General features: G+C 38.8%; 1 protein-coding gene and 1 non-coding gene across 8 annotated transcripts in view; both read left to right on the top strand.

Moving 5' to 3' along the window:
- Nucleotides 1-16,696, top strand: part of MAP2K5 (mitogen-activated protein kinase kinase 5) — a 280,465-nt gene that overhangs the window by 146,506 nt on the left and 117,263 nt on the right. For all 7 annotated transcript variants that reach the window (XR_010746200.1, XR_010746199.1, XM_066342718.1 and 4 more), the window contains exons 14-15: nt 14,031-14,104; nt 15,070-15,120. Coding sequence is in view for 5 of the 7 variants with exons in the window: in XM_066342718.1 (XP_066198815.1) it covers nt 14,031-14,104; nt 15,070-15,120 (125 nt within the window). In the remaining 2 variants the exon portion in view is untranslated. The remainder of the gene's footprint in view (nt 1-14,030; nt 14,105-15,069; nt 15,121-16,696) is intronic.
- Nucleotides 10,107-10,268, top strand: LOC136377676 (U1 spliceosomal RNA). Its single transcript, XR_010746353.1, has one exon. It is a non-coding gene; the product is annotated as a U1 spliceosomal RNA (small nuclear RNA).

Raw genomic sequence — 16,696 nt, 5'->3', positions numbered from 1 at the left:
GGAAAAGCTTTCAGTTTTTCACTGAGTATGAGGTTACCTATGGACTTCTATACATGACCTTGATTGTGTTGAAATATGTTCCCTCTATCCTCACTTTATTGAGAGTTTTTACCATAAATGAATGTTGCATTTTGTCAAATGCTTTTCCTGCAGCTTCAATTAAGATGATCATATAATTTTTATCTTTCATTTTGTTAATGTAGTATATCACATTGACTGACTTGTGGATGTTGAACCATCCTTATGTCCTTGGAATAAATCCCTTTTGATCATGGTATATAATCCCTTTAATGTATTGTTGAATTCAGTTTGCTAATATTTTGTTGAGGATTTTTGCATCTGTGTTCATCAGTGATATTGACCTATAATTTTCTTTTGTTGGTATCCTTGGCTGGTTTTAGTATTAGGGTAATGCTAGCTTTGTAAAATAGAAGTGTTTGGAAGTATTTTCTGTTCTGTTTTTTTGGAAGAGCTTGAGAAAGATTGGTATTAATTCTTCTTTGAAAGTTTGGTAGAATTCACTAGTTGATGCTGTTAGGCCATGGACTTTTGTTTATAGGGAGGTTTTAAATTACTAATTCAATCTCCTAACTAAAAATTGGTGTGTTCAGATTTTCTTTTATTCATGTTTCATTCTTGGAAGGTTATATGTTTCTAGGAATTTATCTATTTCTTCTAGATTTTTCATTTTGTTGGCAAATAACCTTGTTTTAGTCTCTTATGATCCTTTGTATTTCTGTGGTATCAGTTGTAACATCTCTTTCCTTTTTTTGTTTGTTTTTTCTATTTTTTCCAAAGTGAGAAGCAGTGGTGGGGGGGTCAGACAGACTCCCACGTGTGCCCTACAGGAATCCGCCTGGCATGCCCACCAGGGGGCAATGCTCGGCCCCTCTGGGGTGTTTCTTTGCTGTATTCGGAGCTGTTCTAGCACCTGAGGCAGAGGCCATAGAGCCATCCTCAGCACCCAGGCCAACTTTGCTCCAATGGAGCCTTGGCTGCGGGAGGGGAAGAGAGAGAGAGAAAGAAAGGAGAGGAGGAAGGGTGGAGAAGCAGATGGGCGCTTCTCCTGTGTGCCCTGGCTGAGAATTGAACCCAGGACTTCCACACGCCGGGCCCATGCTCTACCGCTGAGCCAACCAGCCAGGGCTGTAACATCTCTTTCCTCTATGATTTGTTTGAGTGCCCTCTCTTTTCTGTTAGTAAGCCTAGCTAAAGGTTTTTCAATTTTGTTAACCTTTTCCAAGAACCTGCTCTTGGTTTTACTGGCATTTTCTATTGTCTTTTTCGTCTCTATTTCATTTATTTCTGCTCTGATCTTTGTTACTTTCTTCCTTCTACTAAATTTTGGTTTTGTTCTTCTTTTTCTAGTTTCTTAAGGTAAAAAGTTAGATTGTTTAAGGGTTTTTTTGTTTTGGTTTGGGGTTTTCTGTTTGTCTAGTTTCTTTTCTTTGCCTCTTGAGATAGGCATTTATGCTATGAACTTCCCTCTGAGAATTGCTTTTGCTGCATCTCATAAGTTTTGGAATGTTATATTTCCATTTTTATTTATCTCAAGGTATTTTATTTCACTTTTTATTTCTTCCTGGACTTATTAGTTGCATGTTGTTTAGTCTCCACATATTTGTGAATTTTTTAATTTTCTTGTAATTTATGTATAGTTTCATGCTATTGGGAAAAGATACTTGATATGATTTGTCTTCTCTCATTTGTTAAGGCTTGTTTTGTGGCCTAACATATCTACCCTGGAGAATGTTCTATGTATACTTGAAAAGAGTGTGTATTCTGTTGCTTTTCAATGGAATGTTCTTTGTATATCTGTTAAGTCCACCTGGTCTGATGGGTCAATAAAGCCGACATTTTCTTACTGATTTTCTGTGTGGATGATGATCTATTTATTGATGTAAGTGAGGTATTAAAGTTCCATGCTATTATTGTAGTGCTGTTTCACCCTTTAGGTCTGTTAATACTTACTTTATATATTTAGGTGCTTCTGTTTTGGGTACATAAATATTTTCAAATATTATATCTTCAAATATTATTTCCCCTTGTTGGATTGATCTCTTTACAAATATCAGTGGGCTTTTCTTTTAGTCTTTCCATTTCTCTGTATTGTGGAATATTAGTCTATTATATGGATGTATCATATTTTGTCCATCCACTTACTGGTAGAGGGACATTTGGATTATCTCCAGATTGGAGCTATTATGAATAATACTGCTATTTATATACAAGTCTATTTGGTTTTACATTTTCATTTCTCTTGAGTAGCTACTTGGAGGTTGTTAACATCTTTCTTTAAATATATGTAATCACAGTGAATCAGGCTATCTAGTACACAACCATTTTTGTGAAGAAATAACCATTTGCCATTGTTAAATAGTATGTGATCAGTGTATTGAACTGATATTACATACTTTGTTAAAGATAGAATAGGTAAGTGATGACTAAGGTTGATTTTTATTTAGTTACAGGCTCCTTTAATATACCTATTATCTTCTGCATGTCACAAGACCCTATTTGTAAGTTCTTTTATTCTTTCCACTCCTTGATATTTTTCTAATAATCTTCTAAGCATTTCAGATTATTCAAGATAACTGCATCATAACTACCTGTTATCTATGCGGGCTATCACTGCTCACATATCCATATTCACATCATCCTTAAAAAATTCAGCTTACTGTGAAATCTCAACGAAGGAGTGGCAAAATATTGTGACAGTAGACACATGTTAGGATTAACATTCTGGAAGAAGCCTGCCTTCAGGTAGAGCTCATATAGTGCAAGTGCATTTTATTTAGCATATTAAATGATCCACATGCTGCCTTTGTAGGGTAAGAGTCACTGTCATGACTAGGTCTACAAAACATGTAGCTTCCAGTATACATAGTACATTTAAGAGTACAAGATGCTTTTTCTGTTCATTTTATTCATTCAACAATTCATTGAGTTCCAGCTCTGTGACCGGCACTGCTAGGTATAGAGTCTCACTTAATTCTCGTAACAACTTTGTCATTGTACACAGGTCAAGTATTACCCTTCACCTTGGTGACACACACACACACTTTCCATATTGCTTTTGCATTCTCTGAGAGGGTCTGACCAACAGGAATTTATTCTGATCCTATAAAAAGTCTCTGCATAAAATGCTTGAATTTTTTTCTAAAAGGAGATAAATATGTAATATTAAAAACAGGTTACTTTGCACTGTCCCTTTATCTCACTTTCTCCAACATGATACTGACCTCTTGGCCAGGATAGATTAAAATCACACCTCAAATTAGGGAACATCAAAACATGATATTTCATATGTAATACAAAGGACATTAGAGTTAATTTGGTTTTTCACTGTAGGCTTATGTTTTATATTAGACAAAGCTTACTTCTTTTTGTCATATGAAAGGAACTTGTAATTCCAGGATTCTACACACCTCATTTGTATTTTCTTTGAGAAAATGTCCTAGTTAAAATCAATGCCTTAGCATTCATTTAAGCTCCCTTGCCTTCAATAAAACTAATTGATAAACCCTAATAATTAATGGCCTGATTAAAGCAAAATGACTTACATCTGCCCTGATGATTGCCATTTATAATCAGTCACTTTAATGACTCATCTTTTCTGCGGTTTGCTTACAGAAGAAAGGCTACAGTGTTTTTAAGTGAGCTGAATGGAAAGCTTGTATGCCTTCAGTTGTTCGTTTTCTGTATGAGATTGCATTAAAATAAGGATAAATGTAACTATCTCCTTAAAAGTAATCTTTCTACCTTCTGTGTTGTGCTGTTATCTATCGCTTTGAAAACAAACACCCCAAAAAGAAAATAATTAAATTATTTCAATATTCCTAGAGCTATTTTGAAAGTTGTAGTATGTGTATGTTTTAAACAAAAACTTGAAAGTGGTAAGTTCAGTGACTATGTACTAGAATTGGGTTTTTTTCTTTTTTTCTTTTTTGTATTTTTCTGAAGTGAGAAGCAATGAGGCAGAGAGACAGACTCCTGCATGCGCCCAACCAGATCCACCCGGCATGCCCACCAGGGGTGATGCTCTGCCCATCTGGGGCATTGCTCCGTTGCAGCTGGAGCCATTCTAGTGCCTGAGGCGGAGGCCATAGAGCCATCCCCAGCACCCGGGCCAACTTTGCTCCAATGGAGCCTTGGCTGTGGGAGAGGAAGAGAGAGACAGAGAGAAAGGAATGGGGAAAGTGTGGAGAAGCAGATGATCGCTTCTCCTGTGTGCCCTAGCTAGGAATCGAACCCGGGACTTCCACACGCTGGGCCAACGCTCTATCGCTGAGCTAGCCGGCTAGGGCTGGTAGGATTGTTTATATCAGGTATCAGGTGGGATATTTTATTTATTTAGTTAGTTAGTTTCCAAGTGAGAGGAGGGGAGATAGACAGACTTCCTCATGCACCCTGACCAGGCTCCACCAGGCGACCCTGTCTGGGTCTGGTGTTCTGACCAAGCAATTATTTTAGTGCCTGAGGTGGAGGCTCAATGAACCATCCTCAGCTCCTAGGACTGATGTGCTCGAACCAATCAAGTTACGGCTGCAGAAGGGGAAGAGAGAGATAGAGATATAGAAGGGGGAGGGGCGGAGGAGCAGATAGTTGCTTCTCCTGTGTACCCTGACTGGAATTGAACCCGGGATATCCATATGCTGAGTCAGCGCTCCTCCACTGAGCCAGTCGCCCAGGGCCTCAGGTATAATATTTTATTCAGATAAAGTGAAACTTAAATCACAGGCACTATCCTCATTCCAATATTGAACGACATTTCATGCCTGGCCAGTTCTTAGTGGTAGAGCGTCCGCCTAATGTATGGATGTCCCAGGTTCGATTCCAGTTCAGACACACAGGAGAAGTGACCATCAGCTTCTCTACCCCTCCCCCTTCCTCTTTTCTCTCTCTGTTTCTCTCTTCCCTCCTACAGCCATGGCTTTGTTGGAGCAAGTTGGCCCTGGGCACTAAGGATGGCCCCTTGGCCTCACCTCAGGCACTAAAATAGGTCACTGAGCAGTGGAACAACAGCCTGAGATGGGCAGAGCATCGTCCAGTAGGGGACTTACTTGGTGTATCCTGGATGGGACACATGTGGGAGTCTGTCTCCCTGCCTGTCCACTTCTCACTTAAGAAAAAAAAAATAGACATTTCATTTGCTTAATATGCTGCCACATGAATTCAGGTCTAGCCTAACTATATAAAGTCTTAATATTATTTATATCCTGTCTATTTTGAAAAAGAATTTGAGGCATTTTACAATATCACGTTAAAAAAATGAACAAAAGATAAAAAACAAGATTATTAAGATAAAGAGATATTTCCACTTCTGCCTAGGAAGGAATCGCTGCTATGGGACTTGCACTCCACCAAAAATAACTAAGAAACTGGACAAAATGTATGGAATACCTGTTTTCAGACATCAGATAACAAGCAGTACAGGACTATAAATCCTGGGAGAGGGAAAGTGATGAGGTGAGCCTTATCATCATCCAGGCTCTCTGCCTGGAGTCAACTTCTAGACTGCAGTATAGGGAGAGGGAACTCATACAGACCACAAAGGTCTTTTTTTTTTTTTTTTTTTTTTTTGTATTTTTCTGAAGCTGGAAACGGGGAGAGACAGTCAGACAGACTCCCACATGCGCCCGACCGGGATCCACCCGGCACGCCCACCAGGGGGCGATGCTCTGCCCACCAGGGGGCGATGCTCTGCCCCTCCGGGGCGTCGCTCTGTCGCGACCAGAGTCACTCTAGCGCCTGGGGCAGAGGCCAAGGAGCCATCCCCAGCGCCAAGGCCATCTTTGCTCCAATGGAGCCTCGCTGCGGGAGGGGAAGAGAGAGACAGAGAGGAAGGAGAGGGGGAGGGGTGGAAAGGCAGATGGGTGCCTCTCCTGTGTGCCCTGGCCGGGAATCGAACCCGGGACTTCTGCACGCCAGGCCGACGCTCTACCACTGAGCCAACCGGCCAGGGCGACCCCAAAGGTCTTACTAAAATGAAGAGACAGGACTTAGAGACGAAGAAGGCCAAAATGGCTGGAATTTATAGGGCCGAGTCCTACAAGAGGCAGGATCTATGCAGAAAAAGAGCTCAAGAAATTGTATAAAAACCTCCTTGATTTTTTGACTGGATATCAACCTATGGATTCATAGGATGAAATCTTACAAAGCTAGACAATGAACTATTATCGGGGAAAGAAAATTGGGGGCAGCTATGAGCTACACCAGTGGTAGTCAACCTGGTCCCTACCGCCCACTAGTGGGTGTTCCAGCTTTCATGGTGGGCAGTAGCAGAGCAACCAAAGTATAAATAAAAAGATAGATTTAACTATAGTAAGTTGTTTTATAAAGACTTATTCTGCCAAACTTAGAGAAAATCCAACATAAAGTACTTGGTAAGTAATTATTATTATGTGCTTTAACTTGCTGTAACTCTGCTTTTATAAATTTTATAAAGTAAAGTTACCTCCCTACTTTATAAATCAGCATTACTGTGGAACCAGTGGGCAGTTAGAAAATTTTACTACTAACAGATACAAAAGTGGGCGGTAGGTATAAAAAGGTTAATTACCCCTGAGCTAAACAATTTACAAAGCTTACACAGGTTGGGAATTTTTGAAACTCCAACCAACCATAGTAGAGAAACCTTGTTGGAGTATTCAAGAGAGCCTGTAGAAGGGGCGTGCTTTAATAGTGGAGCTAAGCTAGCCCTAAAGTAGGGGGTTACTTATAGGCTGTCTGTATAATACAATAAGACTCAAAATGATCTGGCTATCTACAAGTAAGTTGACTACCTACCAGTATCAAGTCCAACACTCTTTAAAGGATGATAACAATATCTAGCACCCAACTTAAGATTTATAATATATGGCATTCAAATAAAAATTACTATGTGAGGAGAGAATTCTTCTTCTGATAATGGATGAAAGATTATAGCCAGGAGAAAATCAGTCAACAGAAATAAAAACCTCCCCCCTGCTGAGATAATGGACTTAGCAAAGAAGGACTTAAGCACAGTTACTATAAATATAAGTATACTCAAGGATTTCAAGGAAAACATGAGCATTACACAGAGAGTAATGGAAGACAAAGAAAAGAAGCTAGTGGAACATTTAAAAGTAAAAAGTAGGCCCTGGCCGGTTGGCTCAGTGGTAGAGCGTCGGCCTGGCGTGCAGAAGTCTCGGGTTCGATTCCCGGCCAGGGCACATAGGAGAAGCGCCCATTTGCTTCTCCACCCCCCCTTCCTCTCTGTCTCTCTCTTCCCCTCCCGCAGCAAAGGCTCCATTGGAGCAAAGATGGCCCGGGCGCTGGGGATGGCTCCTTGGCCTCTGCCCCAGGCGCTAGAGGGGCTCTGGTTGCGGCAGAGCGACGCCCCGGAGGGGCAGAGCATCGCCCCCTGGTGGGCAGAGCTTCGCCCCTGGTGGGCGTGTAGGGTGGATCCCGGTCGGGCGCATGCGGAAGTCTGTCTGACTGTCTCTCCCCGTTTTCAGCTTCAGAAAAATACAAAAAAAAAAAAAAGTAAAAAGTAATGTATACGAAATAAAATTTTCACTTAATGAAATAAACAGATTAGATTCTACAGAAGAAACCATTAGTGACCTTGATGTTAGAGTTATAGAAATTATCCAAAATTACTACAAAGAAGACTGAAATAATTTAGCATAGTCTTAGAGACAGTATCTTTTGAGACAGTATCAAGAAGTCTAGGATCTATATGTAACTAGAATCTAAGAAATAAAGGACTGAGAAAAGGGACCAAAAAATAGTTTGATGAAAAAATGTCTCCTAGTTGTTGAAACCTGTAAATCTAAGAAGCTCAACAAACCCTAACCAGGATAAACACAAAACTATACCAAAGCATATAAAAACAAAAATTTTGAAAATGGTTGATTTTTAAAATCTTTAAAACATTCAAAGAAAACAAAATAAAAGGAACAAAAATAAGAATTACAGGAAACAGTGTGAAAGCTATGTAATGCCAGAAGATAATGGAAAGATATCTTTCAAACGTTAGGGGGTGGGGACGGAAACCCAGAATTCTATGGTTAGTGATACATATTTCAGAAATACCAGCTAAATAAAAGCTTTTTCAGGCAAACAAAGTGAAAAGAATTTATTGCCAGTAGACCAGCATTATAAAAATTGTTAAAGGAAGTTTGCAGGGCAGAAGGAAAATGATACTAGATCGATGTACACAGTGGAATAAATAGCAGCAAAAGTAGTAAACATGTAGACAGATAAAAGACTTTTTTCTTATTAAAGCAGAAATAAAGACAATATAGTGGGGAGCTTGTAACACCTATAGAGGTAAAATATATAACACTGTACAAAGAATGAGAGAAAGAAAATGGAAATACTCTATTGTAAGTTTCTTAAATTGTAGATGAAATATTCTAAAATTATTTGAAAGTAGACTTTGAGAACTTAAAGAAACATACTGTATAAATCCTAGAACAACCATTCAAAAAAAAAAAGAAGTTTCAAACAGGCTGGCAAACTTTAGCACACAGACTAAATTTGTTTCATTGCCTGTTTTTATAAACAAACTTTATTGGAACACAGCCATGCCTATTTATTTACATATTTCCCATGGTTGCTTTTGCATTACTGTGACAAAATTGAGTAGTTACAACAATATTGCCCTTAAAGACTGAAATACTGTTCTTTACAGAAAAAGTCTGCAAACCTCTGGCTTAAAAACCAATAGTAAAGATCAGTGAAATGCCCCCCCCCCAAATAGCCCAACTAACCCAAAACAAGGCAAGAGAAAAAGAAAGGAACAAAGAATAGAGTTTTTTTCAAATAGTAAGGTGGTAGAATTGAACTTAACCACATCAATTATTACATTTAATGTAAAGGATCTATATACTCCAATTAAAAGCATAAATTGTCAGACCACATAAAAAAAAGCGAGACCCAACTCTGTAAAGCAGATGCAAGACTCCCGCTTTGAATATTGACAAAGATATATATCATGTAAACACTAATCTAAACTTTTTAAAGCAAAAATTATACCAACCTATTATGGAGTTTTTAATGTATGGAGAAAAGGCAAAACTGACCTATAAAAAACAGAGACCAATCAGTGGCCGCCAAAAGTCAGAGTGGAGTTGACTATAAGGGGGCACAGTGAACTTTCTGGGGTGATAGAAATGTTTCATGTCTTGATTGTGGTGTGGTTGTCAAACTGTACATTCCGAATTATTGCAATAAAATTATTTTTTAGAACGGATACAATTGATTTTTTAAAGTAAAGGCAAACAAGAGAAGAAAAATTTCCTCAGGTATTCTGAATGTTCAGAATATATCAAAAGGAAATATAGCAGGTTATACTGGTTTTTCTAAATGCTGGCCTGAAGACCAGGCTGTATGTGACTGGTTTCTGGTTAAGTAGATAGATATAAGGTGGAACCCAAAAAGTTTTCTTTTCTTTTTTTTTTTAATGCACAGCAGGCTTGGGAGCTATTTAGTTACATAACTCTCATTGTCTTTATATAGGAAGTGTGCCAGTAGTTCAGGAAGAAGACCCCATTTAGAGTATACAAAAGCAGTATTATTATCTGGAATCTCATGTGCAGTATTTTGGTCAAAGAATATACCAATAGGTCCATGTTCTGCACTCTCCTGAAGGTCAGGGCCTTACTCATGTTTTTCTCCACAGCACACACATGGATTCTTCTCAGAATGAAAAATGTCATTTGGAAATATATTCATTATTAGTGAAATGTATTCATTCTGAAGTATATGTCATCAAGTATGGAAAAGAGGCAGCTCCTTCTCAGGCCAGATTCATGCTTCCAGAGAAGCGTGTTCACCCATCTATTTAGTGGGGTTATATCATTCATTCACTATTTGCTCAACAAATGTCATGTCTTGTCTGTACCAGGCACCATTCCAGATAGAGTAGTGAACGAAATAAATCAAGTCTTACATTCATGGAGCTTCCCTTCAAAAGGCAGGGATTGTGAGGAACAGATTTAGTTATTCAGATATAGTGTGTTGATGGTGCTTAATGTTAAACAGGACAGAGAGGAAAAGGGGTGTCTGGGGCGGTAAGGTCTGCTCTTCATGCTGGGTGGCTAGGGAAACCTTCTCTTAAAAAAAGGTAACCTTTGATACTTATCTGGCAGGGGACATACCATCATCACCAAGGTGGTTTTCTCAGGGCGAGGCTTATCCATTGCACTCCGGATGTGCTGACCCTTGCGATTTCCCCAAATGTGGGAAACTCGACTGCATAATTTGTGGTAGTGGGGGACTGCGTTCGCGCTCTCCAAAAAAAGAAAAAGAAAAGAAAAGATAACCTTTGAGCAGAAATCTAAAAGAAGCAAACTATGCGTATGTATGGGAGTGGAGTATTCCAGGGATATGGAATTGGAAAGCAGGAGTGCACCTGGCAGAGGAGATGAGGCGAAATGAATGGGCAGGAGAGGAGTAAGGAGGAGCGCACAGGCAGTGAGGCCCAGCTCAGAGAAGGCCGTAGACATGATCATGAGGACTTTGCATTTTGCATTGAGTTGGGAAGCACTTGGAGGTTTTCGGCAGAGAAATGGCATGATCTGATTTATTTTAAAAGGATCACTAGCTGCTGTGTTCAACATAGATAATAGCAGAGCGAACATAAATTAGGGGGACAGGTTCAGTAGCCTTGTACAGGCATGAGTGCGTGTGGTCTGCCAAAAATGCCTCCTCATAAACGTTAAGTTGGTTTTATAGTTCTAAGTTCTGCTTACTGGGCTTTGGAAATTATTTTCAGTCAGCTGGTGTTTTACTCAACAGCTTAAATTTGCTACAGTAGCAATAGAGACAACTTTCTAAATATACTGAAATATACCACTTTTGTAACTTGGTTGATCACCAATGGAAAATAATACTTTAAAATTATAGAGTGTTTGAAAGTTTAAAAAGCAGTTTTAATTCATTATCTCATTTCATCCTCATAGGCGTTTAAGATTGACACAGTGGTCACTATCTCCCTACGGAGGTAGAAACAAACATTGCATGTCAAGTTTGTGGCAGGGTACCAAAAGAACTAAAACTCGGGTCTTTTCTCCTTGTATGAACCCATCGGTTGGTTCTGTTTCAAGGGCTCTTTTGTGTTCAAATGATGTCTCAAGATGTTGGTAGGAAGAGGGATACTTAATATAGCAAATTTAATATATTGTTTAAAAACCCATCAACTAGTGAGCAAGATACTGTGCTTGGCAGGGATATATACAAAGATGTATAAAGCATATTCCTACCCTGTGAACTTACTACTTGCAGCGGTGATACTAGTAACAGTAAATATGGTAAGTAACTACTAGTAAAATAAAAAATGCTGTTTCAATCAAATGGTACAGACTGTAAATAGTAAATGTTTTAGCAGTTCAAAGGAAGCAGTGATTTTGATGGCCTGAGTACTTAGGGCAACAGGGAGGCAAGGTACCTGAGTTGAGGAATGGGCAAGATTCAGTCAGAGAATACTGAGGAAGGGTTTCTAAACCTGGGGTGAGAGGTGAAGGGGTGGAGAAGAACAAGCAGAATGAACACAGGCTTAGCGGTGGGCTTTTTTTAGTTGTTTGAGATTGTTTTTTTGAGACTATGATTAACCGTGTAGTCGGAATACAAAGGTTGGTTTGAGGATAACTGGGTGACTACTGCTTTCATACATAAAGTATTCCTGAGAACTAGGCTGAGAGGTGAGTGTGCAGAAGTCACATGGGTAGGTTAAACAAGAGGTCAGGGAGCCGAGAAACCCAGTCAAGTTCTCACGCTTTGCCTTTTACAGTATATTCTAACAACCTCGTAGTTTTATTCTTTCTCTATTGATCCACTTAAGTCAAATATGTGTCTGATTAAAGCTAAAGATTTGTTCATTTTAGCATACCTCATGATTTCTAGGCAGCCCCTTCGGTTAAAATATTTGTTCATTAACTGTCTCTATCTGATGTGGTGGCTTAAGAGTGGTTTAAGGATGACGATATATAAAAGAGCAGATTGTTGAAAAGCAAATATTCAAAGTTGAGAGCCTATAATGAGAATTAGGTTTGGAAAAAAAGACCAGGCTATGTAGAGTCTAACATTTCCCTCAGTTTAGCAAACTGAGTGTCTACTGTGTCTGTCTATGATTTATATGTTTTGTGCTAAAGACTGGGTACATTTAGAAGTACAACCCTATTCTTAAGAAGTTCACATCCCCCAATTACTCAAATTTTCCAGGGTGTTACAAGATCAAAAAATAGATATTCAACTTCTAACACTTGTCAAAAGGGGTTGGAGAATAAGTTATTTTATCTAGAGCTAGTATTTTGCTCCATATTATAGCAGACAATGTCAATAATTTCAAAGCCACAATATACATCATATTTTAACTCTGTAGCCTATGTAAATGTGTGATGTTCTGTAGCATGCCAACGAAATTATTAAAAGTATAAAAAAAAAAAGAAGTTCACATTTTGGTGGGGCGAAGGGTGTCAGGATCTTTCATTTCCTCCTCAAGGAGAGAAATGATGCAGTGTAAGGGCTATATTTAATGTGGTGGTGTAACATTTAAATTGAAATTGGGGAAACTGAAGGCAGAAAGACATTTGGTAAAAGAACTGGCACCTGCAGAGGCATACCAACTTGTATTCAAAGAGACATATCCCCCCCTAAAGGAAGTCTACAGTGTGTGTTATCTGAAGGACATGTTCCAGAAACATGTTCCAAAGTTACCCTCTGATCACTGTCACAGAATCAACATGAAAACATACTGTGTGTTTATGGTTTCCATTCAGTTATTTTCTCCTCCGTTCAACAAATACTTATTAAGCATTCATTCTATGCCTGGCACTCTTCTAGGGACTGGGAATATAGTAGTCAATAAAAAAGACAAGTTCCTGCCTTCATGGAGTTTACATTTTAGTGTCAGTCAGGCAGCACTGAATAGTTAATGTATAGGAAAGTAGGTAGCATATTGCCTGTCACATAGTAGGTAGGGTTCAATAAGTGTTAGTAGCAGAGCTTGAACTTAACGTTTGAATTAATTACCAACTCTCCGCGGGACCATTGGTCGGGGTCGGGGTCGGGGTACCCTTTTGCAGGATTAGAGGGGAGGAGATTAACTCAGTTACAGATTTTTAAAAATTATGAGTCCCATGTTCCACTTAGGAGTGATTGAGATTAAATATAACAAGTTGTCTGTTTCTGACTATTTCTGCCATTGAAGATGAAACTCCGAGCAGGTGCTGTTCTGCACCGTCAGAAGCAGCGTGCTCTTGTCCTGCTTGGGTGATTTTTGTGGGCTCCCTGAATTCCTGAAAAGGCTCATTGTTGTCACTGATGATGCTTCACAGAAACCCTTTGTGTCATTATTTAGCAACTGACTGCCTTGGCAAAAGCTATGACAATCCTTTTGTTAACTATAACAGCAGTCAAAAATGATGTAAGGGAAGAGAAGGAAAAGGAAACAAAGACTGAGAAGTGCACACAGGCGCACACATACACATCTTTCAGATCAATTTCTGAGGATCATCTGAAGTAGCGTTTGTCACATAAGACCGGGAAGAAGCAATACTGCCTTTATTTTTTCATTGTTGTGTTCAGCTGTAACCTGTTACCAGCAACATACAAATGAATTTCTTCTTTGCTGTTTTCCTTTGGCCTTACTGTTTATTAAATGGGAGTAGTAGTTTCATACTGAGAACAAAATAAGCCTTTTTGGGCAAATTCTTTTCAAGATTACATTTTCTTTTCTACCTACTTTTACTAAAAGTCTGGGGATAGGGTGATAGGTGTATTTACTGTTGTTGGAAGCCAAGATTTTTTTTAACTTTCGCTTGACATAAGCCCTTGCTTCTACAGAAACCAAAAATGATTAGAAGTAGAGGAGTTAGGACCTTACATTTATTTGCCTCCAGATAAAATGCTTTTGCATGAAACCTGTGATTAGAATTCCAGGTTGAACAGATGATGTCATTTCTGCAATATAGTACGTACGGTATGCGTTGTGTGCTCATTTTAGAACAAGCACTGTAGATGTGGAATTAGTTATATGGACTTTTCTCATCCCGTTTTAGATGTGAAGCCCTCCAATATGCTAGTAAACACAAGAGGACAGGTCAAGCTGTGTGACTTTGGAGTTAGCACTCAGGTAGGTCTCTTTTTCCTCCCCATCTGCTCTCATCTCTGCAACATCCCCGTTTTCTTTTCAGTCTACTCTCCGGATGGAAAAATCACCTTAGCTGCCAGGCAAACAGAACTCCGTGTCTCCTGCTCGGCTGGGAGTGTGGTGTTCATTTTTAATCTCCGGGCGAGTTTCCTTCATCACAATATGATTGTTCATTGTTTAATGACAGTAAAAACTGCTGATATTGTAATTACTACTTACAAATAGCAAACTTCATTGATATGCAGTTTTGATATGAAAGCAGTTTGGCCAGACAAAAGGGAGGGCAGAGAGGGAGCTGTGCCTGGGGAGCCCAACTGGCCCACAGTAAAAATTAATATTGGGAGCAACAATGGTGGAGGGCCATTACAATGTGCAGCACAAATTTTAATTAATTTCCATTTTGGCCCTCCCCTGGGAACTCCAGTGATAGTGACCCATGAGCGTGCTGTGATGTTGATTTGAATTGCAGCCACCTTTACTCCCAGGCAAACACGTAGACCAAAGCGAAGGTCATCATTGTATTATGAGTTGTCAAAGTCTGTTATCCCTCCAGCGTATTTAGTGTTCGTTTCGTTCTAGTAAATGTACAGGGCTTCATTCACATCTTGAACCATTTGACTAAAAAATGAGTGTGTTCAAATTCTACTTCAAATTGACTTTTTATATCAGGCTGGTTTGGGGTGCTAAAGCGATAAGCATCCTGTTTAAGTGAATTGTTTAAGGTTATCTGCTATAAACTGTAATGGTGTGCTTGTTTAAAGTGGAAATTACACTCAAAAGAAAAGAGATTTAAGCATTTTTAATGCCTTTGTAAATAAATTTGTTCCCTTTTCCATAATTTTTAGTTGATTTATAGAAATGTTGATTGTAGGTTAAATGAGGAATAATTGCCCATTTTCTTTCCACATTATCTTTATATTGTTCTAACAGACTGTTTTGTCTCATAGCTGGTGAATTCTATAGCCAAGACGTATGTTGGAACAAATGCTTATATGGCAGTAAGTAAACTTATGCAAAAATAACGTTTAAAACCAACATCTTTATATACTTGGTAATGTATAATTCTTGAATTAATTCCACAGCTTTACCCTAACTGATCATAAATTACAAAGTCAATTCAGTCATGATTTGATTTTTAAACCTTTATAAAAGACATCAGGATTTATACAGGAGCAACCAACTTATCTGACTTTGTTGGCTTAACTGATTGGGTCAAGTGCGAAAACGCTGAGTTTTGAAGTTTAATCCAACAGAAAAATTGCACCTTATAGCATATTGGCTACTTTGGCACATTGCTTATTTAACTAACCTCAGCTATACTAAATTGTCAGTCAATAAAATTGGTTATTTTTTCCAGGAATATAAACATGCTTTGTCACCAGATCAAAATTAAATTATTGATGTGACTAACTCTTACTTATGGATCACCAAATATAAGGATTATAGCAGGCAGTTGTCTTTAGAACTTGTACGTCAATATTCTGTTTAGTTGTTGGGTTCATGCCTATTATAACTTATTTAGTTCCACTGAAATAAACCAAGAATAAAATATAGAAGCATAAAACTGTTTTAAGGACCAGCATGGACTTAGCATTGACCTTTTTCTTTTTTCTACCTTTCAAGAAGAGAAATTATTTGTGCCCATAAAAATGCTTTAATTTATTGGTTTCCACAGCCACTTCAAGAGTTGGAAGTTGGGGGAGGGGATTAAGCAGGAAAAACAGGAAGTTTATCTAGTATTATTTTTGGAGCAAAGTTTTAACATCTTAAGGTTAGTATTTTTATTGATAGTTTTAGATTTATTCAGATAGTCCATTCCATTTCTAATAGTCTTTACAGCATAAACTTAAACAGTGTTAGTATGGATGGCACCCTTGATTTTATTCTCAATAATCTGTGTTCATATATTATCTTTTATTTTTATTTCTCTTTCTTTTTTTTTTTTTATTTATTAAGTAAGAGGCGGGGAGGCAGAGACAGACTCCTGCATGCGCCCCAACTGGGATCCACCCGGCAAGCCCCCTACCAGGCGATGCTCTGCCTGGCTGGGCTGCTGCTCCATTGCTTGGCAACCAAGCTATTTTAGCACCTGAGGCGAAGCCATGGAACCATCCTCAGTGCCCCCAGGCCAACTGAGCCATGGCTGTGGGAGAGGAAGAAAGAGAGTGGGAAGGGGAGGGGACAGGTAGAAAAGGAGATAGTCACTTCTCCTGTGTGCCCTAACCAGGAATCGAACATGCTGGGTCAACGCTCTACCACTGAGCCAAATGGCCAGGGCCTCATATATTATCTGATAAAAAGAAGATCTTAATATGAATGGAACCCTGGATCTTATGCTCAGAACAGTACTGACAATTTATTTGAATTGGGATACTAGAATAGTTGATTTTGTATTATATTGTTTTAAAGAAAATTTATTCTTTCTCATTGTTCTAGGTATGTTGAAAAATATGCATTAACCTCTGAAGTCATCAAATGTATTTTCATAAAATATAAGCACCCTCCTAGCTCTACCAGGTTAGCTGACACTGGTGAGCCACCTTTATAATTAACAAAACCCTGCCAGATACCACA

Source organism: Saccopteryx leptura, chromosome 6, assembly GCF_036850995.1.
Source record: "Saccopteryx leptura isolate mSacLep1 chromosome 6, mSacLep1_pri_phased_curated, whole genome shotgun sequence".
NCBI lineage: Eukaryota > Metazoa > Chordata > Mammalia > Chiroptera > Emballonuridae > Saccopteryx > Saccopteryx leptura.
The sequence above is the reverse complement of the archived record's forward strand: the minus strand, read 5'-3'. Positions and strand labels throughout refer to the sequence as shown.